At 40.2% G+C, this 12,398-nt stretch overlaps 1 protein-coding gene across 4 annotated transcripts in view; it reads left to right on the top strand.

Annotated features, from left to right (window-relative positions):
- The window catches only part of RAB31 (RAB31, member RAS oncogene family), a 110,517-nt gene that overhangs the window by 45,637 nt on the left and 52,482 nt on the right, over positions 1–12,398 (top strand). For all 4 annotated transcript variants that reach the window (XM_061595365.1, XM_061595356.1, XM_061595351.1 and 1 more), the window contains exon 3: positions 2,072–2,153. In XM_061595365.1, the coding sequence (XP_061451349.1) occupies positions 2,072–2,153 (82 nt within the window). The remainder of the gene's footprint in view (positions 1–2,071; positions 2,154–12,398) is intronic.

Here is a 12,398-nt window from a genome sequence, read left to right as displayed (position 1 = left end):
TGATGACTAGTTACAATAAACAAATCTGATTTGATTATCAATTCTATCATCCAATCAGCTGCCATAACCGAAGGTGTTCTAACAGCACAATCCTGTTAGAAGTATGTCCCATTGAACTTAATACAGCATACTCCCAAGTATGTATGCATGGGATTGTATCTCAATTTCTTTTCAAAACCATACAGAGCTGCAGTGTGAAGTACCAAAGAGTAGTAGCTGGAAATACCCAGAAAATACCAGAGAGAACACTTTCCTTCCTTTGTTTAATGTTTTTGTGTGCAGTATAGAGATCATTGGTGAATTGCTGATCTTCTAACAAAAATTTAACCTGTCCCTAACTAAGATCTGCCTCTATACCAGAGGACTTGAAATTGGCCAATGTAACACCAATTTTTAAAAAGAGAACCAGAGGGGATCCAAGAAGTTACAGGCCAGTTAGCTTAAAACATCTGTCCCTGAAAAACTGGTGGAAAGCACTGTTAAAGATAGAATAACAAAGGATATGGAAAACAAGTCTTGCTGAAGCAGAACCAGCATAGCTTTTGCAAGGGTAAGCCCTGTACCACTAACTTTTTAGAGTTCTTTGACAGTGTCAACAAGTATATGGATAGGGGTGATCCAGTAGATACTGTGTACCTAGACTTTCAAAAGCTTTCAACGAAGTCCCTCACCAAAGACTCCTGAGTAAGCTTAACAGCCATGGGATGAGGAGAGTTCTCTTTGTGGATCAGTAACTGGTTAAAGAAGAGTAATCCGAGAGTAGAAATAAATTCACTGTTCTCCCAGTGGAGGAATGTAGAAAGTGGAATGCCATAAGCATCAGTATTGGGATGTGTGCTTTTTAACATGTTCATGAATGATCTAGAGTTATAGGTGAGTAGTGATGTAGACAAGTTTGCTGATGATACCAAATTATTCAGGATGGTTAAAACAAAAAGGGATTGTGAAAAGCTCCAAAATATCTTCAAACTGTAGATTAATGGCCAGTAATGACAAATGCAATTCAATGTAAGCAAGTGTAAATTGATGCCCATTAGGGCAAAAAAGAGTCCTAATTTCACATATACGCTTACAGGTTCTGAACTGGTGGTGACTGACCAGGAATGAGACTTTGGGGTCATAGTGGATAGTTTAAAAAAGATATCAACTCTGTATGTGGCAGCTGTGGCAAAAGTTGAATTCCATGTTAGTGATCATTAGGAAAGAAACTGAAAATAAAACTGTCAGTTTCATAATCTCATACAAATCTATGGTGAGATTGCATTTGGAATACTGTGAACGTTTCTGGTCATCTGTCCTCAAAAAGGATACTGTAGAGCTGGAAAAGGTTCTGAAAAGGGCAACCAAAATGTTCAAGGGGCTGTAGTAACTCTCAGAAAGGTTACAACATTTGGGCTTTTTAGTTTAGAAAAAAGGAGAGTAAGGAGGAACATAATAGATGTGTACAACATTATGCATGGTGTGGAGAAAGTGGAGAAAGAGGTTTTTCTCCCTCATAATAATAGAATTTGGGGCTATCCAGTGAAGCTGAATGTTAGAAGATTCAGGAAATACAAAAGGAAGTACTTCTCCACACAGCACGTACTTAACTATGGAATTGCTTCCACAAGATGTACTGATGGCTACCAACTTGGATGGCTTTAATAGCAGATTAGAAAAATTTATGGAGGATAAGGCTATCAGTGGCTACTTGCATAATAACTAAGTTTTACCTCTCCAGTTGGTGGAAGTATGCCTTTGAATACAGGTTGCTGGAAATTGCAGGTGGTAAGGAGGGTGCTATGGGCTTCCTGTAGGCATGTCGCTGGCCACTGTGAGAACAGGATGCTGGACTAGATGGGCCTTTGGTCTGATCTAGCAGGCCTTATTACCTGAAAAATATTAGAATAATTTTTAAAAACCTTTTTTTCTCAGCGTGTTTTGTAGTAATAAATAAAGTGTATTTATTTTCCCTTAGGAAACTTAGATAACTGTCTGTAAATAAAGAATCTGTGTCCTTTAGAGATGATTTGTTAGTAATATGCAGAGCTTAAATCTAAACATTGTGCTGCTTTTTCTTGCTACTTTTTAGTGCTTCTTTCATGACTAAAACTGTGCCTTCTGGGAATGAACTTCATAAATTTCTCATCTGGGATACAGCAGGGCAGGAGCGGGTGAGTATGATTTTAGTATCTTTTATTTTAAGAGTTTTACATTATGTGCCTCTTAATCCTCGCTAAAGTCTTGGGAAATAGATAGCAGTGAGAATTATAATGTCCTTGTGTTCTAAAAGTAGTAAGAGACATAGGAAGTATACCCATATACATGGCACACAAAAAGTCTGTGTCAAGGCAATCTAAATTCTGTAACAAGAAACTGAATTCTGCAACTTGTATAAATTATTCACATTTTCTTATTTCCTTGTTGTGAACAATATATTCTGCTATTCATGGGAAGGGGCAAGAAATGCAATCAAGGAGCCATGCTGTGGCCGTTCATTTACCAGTAAGCTTGGGTCAGCTGGAATGCATATGACCCAAGATTGTGTGTTTATTTTGGCTTTGCTTTGAGCATTGAGTGTGGAATCATTGCAAGGAATCATAAAAAGGTACAGTAGTTTAAGTTAAGTGTCTTCCCATCTGGGGAAGTCCTAGTGGTTCCCACCAAACATCTTCTCCATGATAGCTGTTATACAGGAGATTTCCCCTTTATAGCAGCAATAATTAGTCCCTGGAAACCTTTTTCATACCTAATGCAAGTATCCACATCTACACCTAATCCAGGTATTAATAACTTCTAGGAGAGTCATAATAGGGCATCCTCCAGCAAGCATCTTCCACCAATAATTGGACAGTGTAAACTTACATTTCCTAGGAAATTTCTCCACTTTTCCACATGAGAGACAATCAGTCACCTGACTGTGAGTTCTGATTCATCCTTAAAGTCTCCCTATGCTATATGGCAAGAAAATTGTATTGTAATGCCTGTTGGCAGCTTATAGCCGGCAACCTTTATCATTAAATACCTCTTCTGTCCAACCCTGCCGTTAGATCACTCTTTTATGTTAAGCTTTCTAACAGGCAGTAGCATTCCTATAATTGGCCACATCTGAGGTCAGTCTTTTGCCTACTGAGACTGTTCTATGCTCCATGTTGCTCTTTTTTCAAGCTGTTCTACCCTGCAGGATGCCTGCAGGAGCCAGACATCTTCAGCTTACTTTCGTACCTGTTTCCCTGCTTCTCAGCTATGTTTGTTGCTTTTCTTTCCAATTAGTTAGGACTCTTATGAGAAGCCAAAGGCAAGGTTTTCCAAAATGAAAGATTTTTCTATTTTTGAACTTTACTGCAAGGGTTATGAGGAACCCAGGTGATGAGTTCACTTAACTCAAGGGCAACTTGCAAAGACTAGCCTACCTTCAGCCACCCTAACTTCACTTTAGCCTAGAAACCATTTTTCTAGATGTTTATTGATAGCTCACGTGCTTGCTGTCTGTTCCAAGTAGCAAATAGCAGTCTGGGTTCAGCAAGCAAGGTCCAGTAGGCAATCCAAGGGTCAAATACTCCAGTAATGCAGTCCAGAGAGACGTGAAAGAGTCTGGGTCATGGACATGGCTGGCGAAGATCAGATGCTGGTGTCCACTGTTGCTTCCAGAGGAGAGCAAAAGGCTTCTCACTGCCTTTTAAACTCACTCTCTGGTTCAGGTGATTGCAATTAGCCCTCAGCTCCCAGGAGTTTGCAACCTTTAATGGCCAGAATGCTGTTACTTGCTGGCATTTTTGCTCTACAGAGGGCAAAGGAGCCTCCTGTTTACTCCCAGAGTCTGACTGAGGGGCTCCAGCAGTGGGAGGTCTGGAACTGCGTATTTGGAGATTCTGCTTATTCTCTCTCCTGGGTCTGCTGTGGCACTCCACCCCTCCTCCTCCTCCTCTGAGGGCTCATCCAATGGAGACATGACACTGCCAATGATATCTGGATGGACTTGCCACCAAAGAATTTGTGCTTAGTTTTTGTGAGCAGTCCTGGACCAGCTGCTACTGCACTCCTGCAGGTCATGATGAAATTCAGAACACTGCTTATCTACTCAGGACCAATAATTATTAGCATCTCACTCCTACTTCCTACTTCTACCTTCCTTATTTCCCTCATCTTATTTTCTCTGAAGAGCTTTTCTCCTGGTGTGTTTAGGTGGTTTCCTAGCATTGCCTTCAATCCATATAAAGCAATCTAACTGTTTTAAGTTTACAGTCCAGGCAACATGGGTTTGGATAGCTTGTATATCTTGTAACACCTAACCATCTTGCTTTTTTTATTTATGTACTAACAAATAGCCATTTCACTCACTGTTTGCCATTTTGTGTAATAAAGACTTTAATCACAGTAAATTGTGTAGTTCTTGCTAATTGTGTAGGTCTTGTTCTGTGGAGTGCTGCAGGGTATCATTTTGTCCCCCTTGCTGTTTAACATCTATATGAAGCCCCTGGGAGCGGTCATCAGGAGATTTGGGGCGAGGTGTCAGCAGTATGCTGACAATCCCCAGCTCTATATCTCTGTAACATCTAAATCGGGAGAGGCCGTGCAAGCCCTGAACCGCTGCCTGGACTCGGTGTTGGCTGGGTGAGGGCTAATAAACTGAGTCTGAATCCTAGCAAGATGGAGGTGCTGTGGGTTGGTGGTTCCCAAGTTCAGATAATTGGTCAGTTGCCTGCTTTGGATGGGGTCGTACTCCCTCTGAAAGAGCAGGTCCGTAATCTGGGGGTGCTCCTGGATCTATCTTTGTTGCTAGAGGCCCAGGTGACCTCAATGGCTAGGAGTGCCTTTTACCAGCTTCTGGTAAGACAGCTGTGGCTGTTTCTGGACCAGGATAGCCTAACCACTGTTGTCCATGCACTGGTAACCTCCAGGCTGGATTACTGTAATGCACTCTTATTTGGGGCTGCCTGGAAGCTGCAGTTAGTGCAAAATGCAGTGGCGAGACAGCTCACTGGGGCAGGGTATCGCCAACATGTCACCCTGCTGCTGAAAGAACTGCACTGGCTGCCCATTTGCTACCAGGCCAAGTTCAAGGTTCTAGTTTTGGTGTACGAAGCCCTAGACAGCTTGGGACCAGGATACCTGAGAGACTATCTTACCCCTTACATACCCAGCCGACCACTGCGCTCTGCAGATGAGGGCCTCCTGCAGATACCATCTTATCAGAAGGTCCATTCTGCACAACATAGGAAATGGACCTTTACTGTGGCGGCACCTACCCTGTGGAACTCCCTCCCCTTAAATATTAGACAGGCACCATCTCTGTTATCTTTTCTGCACATATTGAACACCTTCCTCTTTCAACAAGCCTTTTAGTAGAGACCTTATCCCAGTCTCAGTCTGTGTTGGAATTGCTTTTAATATGTTGTAAACCTTTTTTTTAAAGAAAACAATGTTTATAACTTTTTTCCTTTTTTTAAAATGTCTTCAAAGCTTTTTTAAAAATGTTTTTAAATTTGTTTTGTTTTAATATATTTTAAAGTCTGTTTTTAGTGCTTTTGTTTGCCGCCCTGGGCTCCTGCTGGGAGGAAAGGTGGGGTATAAATTAAATAACAACAACAATAATAATAATTCTCCTAAGATGAGATAATACAGGCATTTGTAAATTAACTGTGTGCATTACAATAATTTCTGTTGCACATGATTGTCTCCAGTGAAGATCCCCAAAGTGATCATTCCATGAATATGCATGTAACGTACATGTTCATGTGTGCCTGTGCATGGACATATAAGCAAATCTGATAACACTTAGAAACACCATTTAATCCCATCCCTTGGCTTCTGATATTTCATCAAGCATTGCTTTCACATTCACATGCATATCATAGCAACCTAAGGGCTTAGGACAGTTTTCTTTCTTTTTAAAAAAATGAGACTTGAAAGCTTCAGGATTTTAGATTTTGTGTTTATCTGCCACTTCCCAAATTAAATCACAAGTGCATAATGACAAATTATCTTTGTAAAAGCTGAGCACCATTCAATTTTTGCGTATTTCCCTCTAGAGCAGGGGTACCCAAGGTGGTCGTATCTACATCATCTCTGATCATCGAATGTGCTTGCTGGAGCTGATGGGAGCAGTAGTCTACAACTTCTGGAGCTCACTACATTGGCTTCCCTTCCTCTGGAGCTTCATATAAAATTTGTATTACAGTTATCCTTGATTCTGATAACTACTATTAAATGTATATGTGGAGAGCAATAGACAAATACAGAACTTATTGAGGCCAAGATATTACTATTATACTGATTAAGCCAGTGAATTGGACTAAATCAATTTAAATATTAAGTATTTTGGTTTAGCTACGTTGAGAATCAGGCTGAGTGAGTTTAGTCTTCATGCTTTATAAACTTCTCTGCCCTTTTGGAGATGTGAAGGAAGTTGAATGGATAAACCAAATGATCTCATAGGAGAGACTGACATACATTATCATTGCATTCTTATATATTCTCATGCACTCTTATTTTAGTAAAGCTTACTTCCAGTTAAGTGTTTTTGTTGCCCAACTATGTGCTTATGTACTCAGACTTACTTTCTAGTACAGGTACATAGGATTACCCAGTTGTAGTTGTTACTTTTCTCTAGAACTAAAGTTACTGTCTGTTACTGTTTTATAGTAAGAATATATTTAATCAATTTTAATTGTGGATTCATATTTTCTATACAGTGTTCACCAGCTGGGAATGTTAGCTATTTCCTAACCCCACCTCTCTTACAAACTGAGTAGGGTTTTTTTCTACTTTTCCCCTGCATTCTCTTTAAGAAAACATAATTTTAATTTGCATATTAGTTCTTCTCCATGCTACTGTTACATTGCTAACCTCCAGCATTCCAAACATTGAGGATTGGATTCATATGTGCCTTTCTGTACATGGAATTGCGGACAGAAGGACTGCTTTACATGCTACAGCATTGTGAGATAGAATGAAACCAAATATTGCAGTCCTATGCATGCTTATCTGGGAGTAACTCCCATTGAACATGATAGGTCTTACTTCTGAAAAGTTATACATAGAATTGTGCTGCAGTCTCCAAATATGTTATTTAATTTGTACAACTTCTTGCACAAGTAGAAGTGTAAAAACTGCTAAAGGGTCTTTTGTGAAACAGTTGTAGGAGACATTTTCCTTCTGTTCATGGGGTTTTTTTTTTATTTAGCCAATAAACTATATAGTTTTATCAAGCAATTCTAGCATAGCCCACAGGAGGGGTCCTTTAACAAAAAGTTGCATGGTAATCATTTGGTGTCCTTTTAGATTAGAATAACTAGTTCATAGTTTGGGCTTCTGCTAAGCATAGATAAATCAAGATTGTTTTGGAAAGATATGCATTAGGAGGGAAGGGACAACAGCCAGAAAAAGACAGAATAGCAACAAAACCTGTACTCTTCAACAGTGTGCAAGATTTTTATTATTATTATTATTACATTTTATTTATACCGCGCCTTTCAGCCAAAGGTCCTCAAGGCAGCTTAAAAAGAAAAATAAACATAGGTATAAGAATACAATAAAAATACAACAAAAACAATACAATTTACAAAAATTAAATAACGAATAACATTATCATTATTGGCATTGCCAAAAAAGAGGAGGTGGTGTTAGTGGGGGCGGCAGCTCCCGAGAGGCAGAAGGGTGGCAGGCGTTTGTTACAGCAAAGCTGTTTGCTGTTTCAGTATTGACTTCTCCATGTCCTCGGGCATTTTGTGTAAAATAACCAGGAATCTGGCATATAGAGTGAATTATTACAGTCTGTTCTGTGAAATGTGCTTGCTCCCTGTGTCAATATTAGCATGCCATCATAGAAAGGACTGCCAGTATGGATATATTGTTAGTTCCTGATTATGCAAAGTTTCTATCTCTGTATACTACATATGCTATATTCATATCATTGCTCAAACAATATATATGCAATGAAGAGTAGTTTTGAGGGCAGAGAGATAAAATATAGTATCTCTTCTTTTAAAACTCTATATATCTTTATTAGCATCACAGTCCTTTTTCCAATAGCAGGACTAATGTTAATAGCACTTCATACTATTAAATGTACATTATTTCTCTGCTGTGCTTTGCAAAAGCTTATGAATAATTCTACATATTTTTGAAACTTCCCTATTTATGTTTAATTTATTTTATTTTTAACTATTTAGTTCATTAAAATATTAGGCTAGAGCTACCATGTTTTCTCCACCTGTCTCTCCTAATGTCTAGTCAAAATGCATAACATGACATCACTTCACTGCATGTTTTCCCATATAGATGTTACAGGGGTGGAAAGAAAAGGAAGCATTGGATTGCTGTTTTCAGCGGCAGCCATGTAACGTTTAATTAATTTTCCAAACTTCAACAATTCTGTTTTTTACTTTTCAATACTATGGCTATTTATGAGAATTTTGTTGTTGTTGACAAGATAATCAGTTTAGTATACTGTTGCAATAAAGGTATAGAAATGCCTTCAAGGCCTATTCAAAGGAATGGAAAGTAAAGTACTTTTAAATAATTCACTGATCTTTGAAGAGCAAGTATCCTGTTGAAAGCTGTGGTAAAACCTGTATTGATTTGTTCTGTCCTTTGATGCGCAAGTCCACTAGTGGAATATTTGTGAGAAAAACAACAACCAATGGCCTTTCCTTGCTGCATAGGCCAGTTGTTTGTGCAGTATATAGGCTGCTGGAAATATATGGATTGGTTGAGTATGCCTGGGCTTGTTGGGTCCTAATGACTGAACTTTGTTCATTTTGGTAGATTAATTCATCACTACTTTCAGAATCCATTTCGTTTTAATCATACTTTATATAACAGATTTTCTCGCTTCCATGGGACCCCCACATAAATCAAACATCTTCACTATCCATTCCATGTGTCTTAGGGTCCTACCTAACTTAGTAGGCTCCTATCTAAGAAAACGTATCCCACATAAGCTCTTTGTGTTTAAGGTGCCCCAGGACTATTTGTACAGTTGGTTTTGCATTATGAGAATTAATTGATCCTCCTCCTGATAAACATTGGAAGACAGCAGTAACAGAAGTAGATACTGTTCCTTCACCAAGCACTGACAGTATTGCTATTCCTTTAATTTACCTGGCTCTTTATCCTTCATGGAGAGCACAGGAAGATGAAGGAAAAGCCAGCATTTCAAGCCACTCCAGCCTGCCATGCCTGCTCAAATAGTTGTGTAATGGAAGCCTTCAGAATTCTAAATACATGAAGTATGGTCAGTCCCTCCCTTTCTGCTTTTCAGCAGTTCTTAAAGACCATTTTTATTTTGGCAGGCTTTTCTTGTATGTGGCAGATCATGTTTTTTGCTTGGCTTTAACTGCTGATCCTGTCTCCTGGATTAGTTGATTGTTTAATATAATTTTTTATATTTATTCAGACATTTATATCCTGCCCTTCTGGGGTAAAAACACCTGTCAGGGTAGCTTACAATATTTAAAATTATAGAACATTTGGAGCTGGCTGCTTTCCACATGAGCAGTTGTAACATGTAGTCAACTGTAAGGCTTATGGAATGGTAAAAGCTTTGAACAAGTAATCTCTGGTTTTCCAGGACCTTCTGGGCTCAAAGCCATAGAGACAGCAAAGCAATCAGAGTTGATCAAAACACAGAACAGGGAACAATAACAAAAAAAACCTTTGGGGTAAATTGAAAGACTTAATAATAAAAGGGAAGTCTGGAGGAAAGAAATCCTAAACTTCATCTACCAAGGACCACAAAGTCTAACCAAGTGTCACGAGCATTTGTAACTACCACAGAAGAAATTGATCAGCACAAGAGAAGGAACTTTACTCAGTAGGCCTTGGAAAAATCTAGCAGCTGACCTGTGTGAATTGGAAGGCTGATATGATTTGGTTGTCATGGGCTATTATTGTAAATATATTGATATGCTTCCCTTGCTTGATAGTACTTTCTGCAGCACCATCATTGCACAACTGAAGAATACCTCTGTCTGCTTTGGAATTGTTTATGGCAGCAGAATTCTATTCATTTGGATATCTTACAACGTTTTCCTATTACTATCATATCTCCCCCTGCCAAAACTCACTCTTCAGGAGGGAAGTTATTTTTCCTTTCTTATTCTACATGCTACCATAATCCCCATCCCCATTTTGCCTGGCGCATTAGGGATCCGAGTTAAGCAGAAGTGTTGCTAGGGTCCTTGTTTTTCTCCCCCCGCCCCAGGCCTTTGCTTACAAATGGCCTTGGCAACAGAAAGCCTCAACCCCCCCCCCCAATACTTTACAGAATCTAAAGATCCCAGCTATGGGTTGCTCTTCTGCTACCAATAACTACTTCTTTGTAATGGAAATGTCGCTGTCACCACTAATAACCATTTTTACCCTTTTTTGCCTTGTGTCAGTCACTGTTAAAACTTGTTCTGTTCCATAACTAGGCCAAAAATCAGGCACGTGTTAAAACCAAATGAAATTTATTTAACAGATGTAAGAAATTTATGCAAGCTTACTCCACATTCAGGTTCCAGAAGTGTGTGGTTACAAGATAAAGATTACTGGTTTCATTTATCTTACTCTTTGCAAAATCTCTTCAGAGAGTAAAATACAAACCTGGCTGTCCTACCCATCTAACCACCCCCTTCTTCAACCTTCTTCCCAGATATATTTCCTATTCCCCATTCACTCTGCCAATCAGCGCACAGCACACCTGAACTTTCTATCTCACTCGCTCCCCTCTCTCTTTCTCCATACCACATTTACTCTAATATAGACCCCTTCCAAAGGTTATCTGTTTAACTGATTATAACAAACCATGAAAAGTGAAACAGCACAACTACCACCAGCCTTCGCTACCTTCAAGTGACTGGACTTAATTGTATCTGGGTGAAGCCAGGAGTTTTCTGTTGCTGTTCTATTCTTGTTTGAGAGAGACAAAAATCTTGACTAGGTGTATCCTCTAAGCCTGTCAAAATAATTGTCCAGAACACAGTAGTATTCTGCATTTCCAGCACCTATATGCTACTGCTTCTTAGAATTATTGGTTTGATAGAACATTAAAACAGATTTCATGATTTTAAGAAAGAATAAAAGGAGGAATGTTTTTACCCATTCTATATTCCCTAATAAAAAGCCAACAGAGCAAAAATCTGTTTTTTCATAAGGTGTTTACATCTTCTTCAAAGGCATACTGTGAATATAGTTATGCTTTTGAAAAGCACATGCCTTAATGGATGTTTTTCATTATCCATAGGGTGCCCAGAAATTATTGTGTTAATAAAGCAGCCATTGTCACGAAATACAGTCTTAATCTCATCAAAGGAGAGTTTCTAATGAGAAGTCGCATTAAATCATATGCGTTCCTGCTGGATTAATTCTGAGATGCCCAGCATTCCAGAAAATTAGCAATATTTCTTTTGTGAACTGGAAACTAATGCCCAAAAGTTGGAAGACTTAATTTTAACCGTCCTTACTGGAGCTCCTCGGGATTTCATGGAAACCATGACTTCCTGGGAACTGCACCTTAGTAACATGGGGCTCACCCATGTAGCCGGTCATGCTCTTGACCTTGTATTTGTCTCGGGAGGGGAGGGAAGTGCTCTGAAAATGGGGGCTATTTTGTCTAACCCCGTGTCATGGTCAGATCACTACCTGGTGAATATAGACCTCTCAATGCCACACACCCTTCGCAGGGGACAAGGACCTATTAGGATGGTCCGCCCCAGGCGCTTGATGGATCCGGAAGGATTCCTGAATGCACTGGGAGATTTGGAGCCTGCCGAAGGACGCCCGGTCAAAGCCCTGGTGATGGAGTGGAATAGGGAGCTCACTAGGGCAATAGACCGAGTGGCCCCGAAATGTCCTCTCCCCCTGAACAGAGCTCAGACAGCGCCCTGGTATACGCCACTGTTGCGGAGCCTGAGACAGGAGGTGAGACGACTAGAGCGCCGGTGGCGGAAATCCTGCTCTGAAGACGACCGGACACTGGTTAGAGCAGCAATAACTGCCTACCAGGTGGCAACAAAGGCAACAAAGAAAGAATTCTTTGCTGCCTCTATTGCGTCTGCAGAGTGTTGTCCCAGGAGGCTGTTCCAAGTGGTCCGTAGCCTGGTCAGTCCAGTTGCTCAGGAACCCATGGAGCATTCAAAAGCCTCCTGTGACAGATTTGCTAAACACTTTGCCGATAAAATCGAACGACTGAAGAGCATGATTCCGTGCGCCGTGGACACAGGAAGTGAGCCAGAGGCGGTCAGTAGTGTTCCGGTCCGGTGGGATCGGTTTCAGCCTCTTCCTTCTGAGGAAGTGGACAAGGTGCTCTCTACTGTGAAGCCAACCACTTGTCTGCTGGACCCTTGCCCCTCATGGCTCATTATGAGCTGCAAAGAGAAGCTGAGCGAAGGGATCAGGGCGGTGGTAAATGCATCCTTGGAAGGGGGTGCAAT

The sequence above is a fragment of the Rhineura floridana genome, chromosome 1 (assembly GCF_030035675.1).
Source record: "Rhineura floridana isolate rRhiFlo1 chromosome 1, rRhiFlo1.hap2, whole genome shotgun sequence".
Lineage (NCBI taxonomy): Eukaryota > Metazoa > Chordata > Lepidosauria > Squamata > Rhineuridae > Rhineura > Rhineura floridana.
Note: the sequence above shows the minus strand (reverse complement) of the source record. Positions and strands in the feature narration are given on the sequence as shown.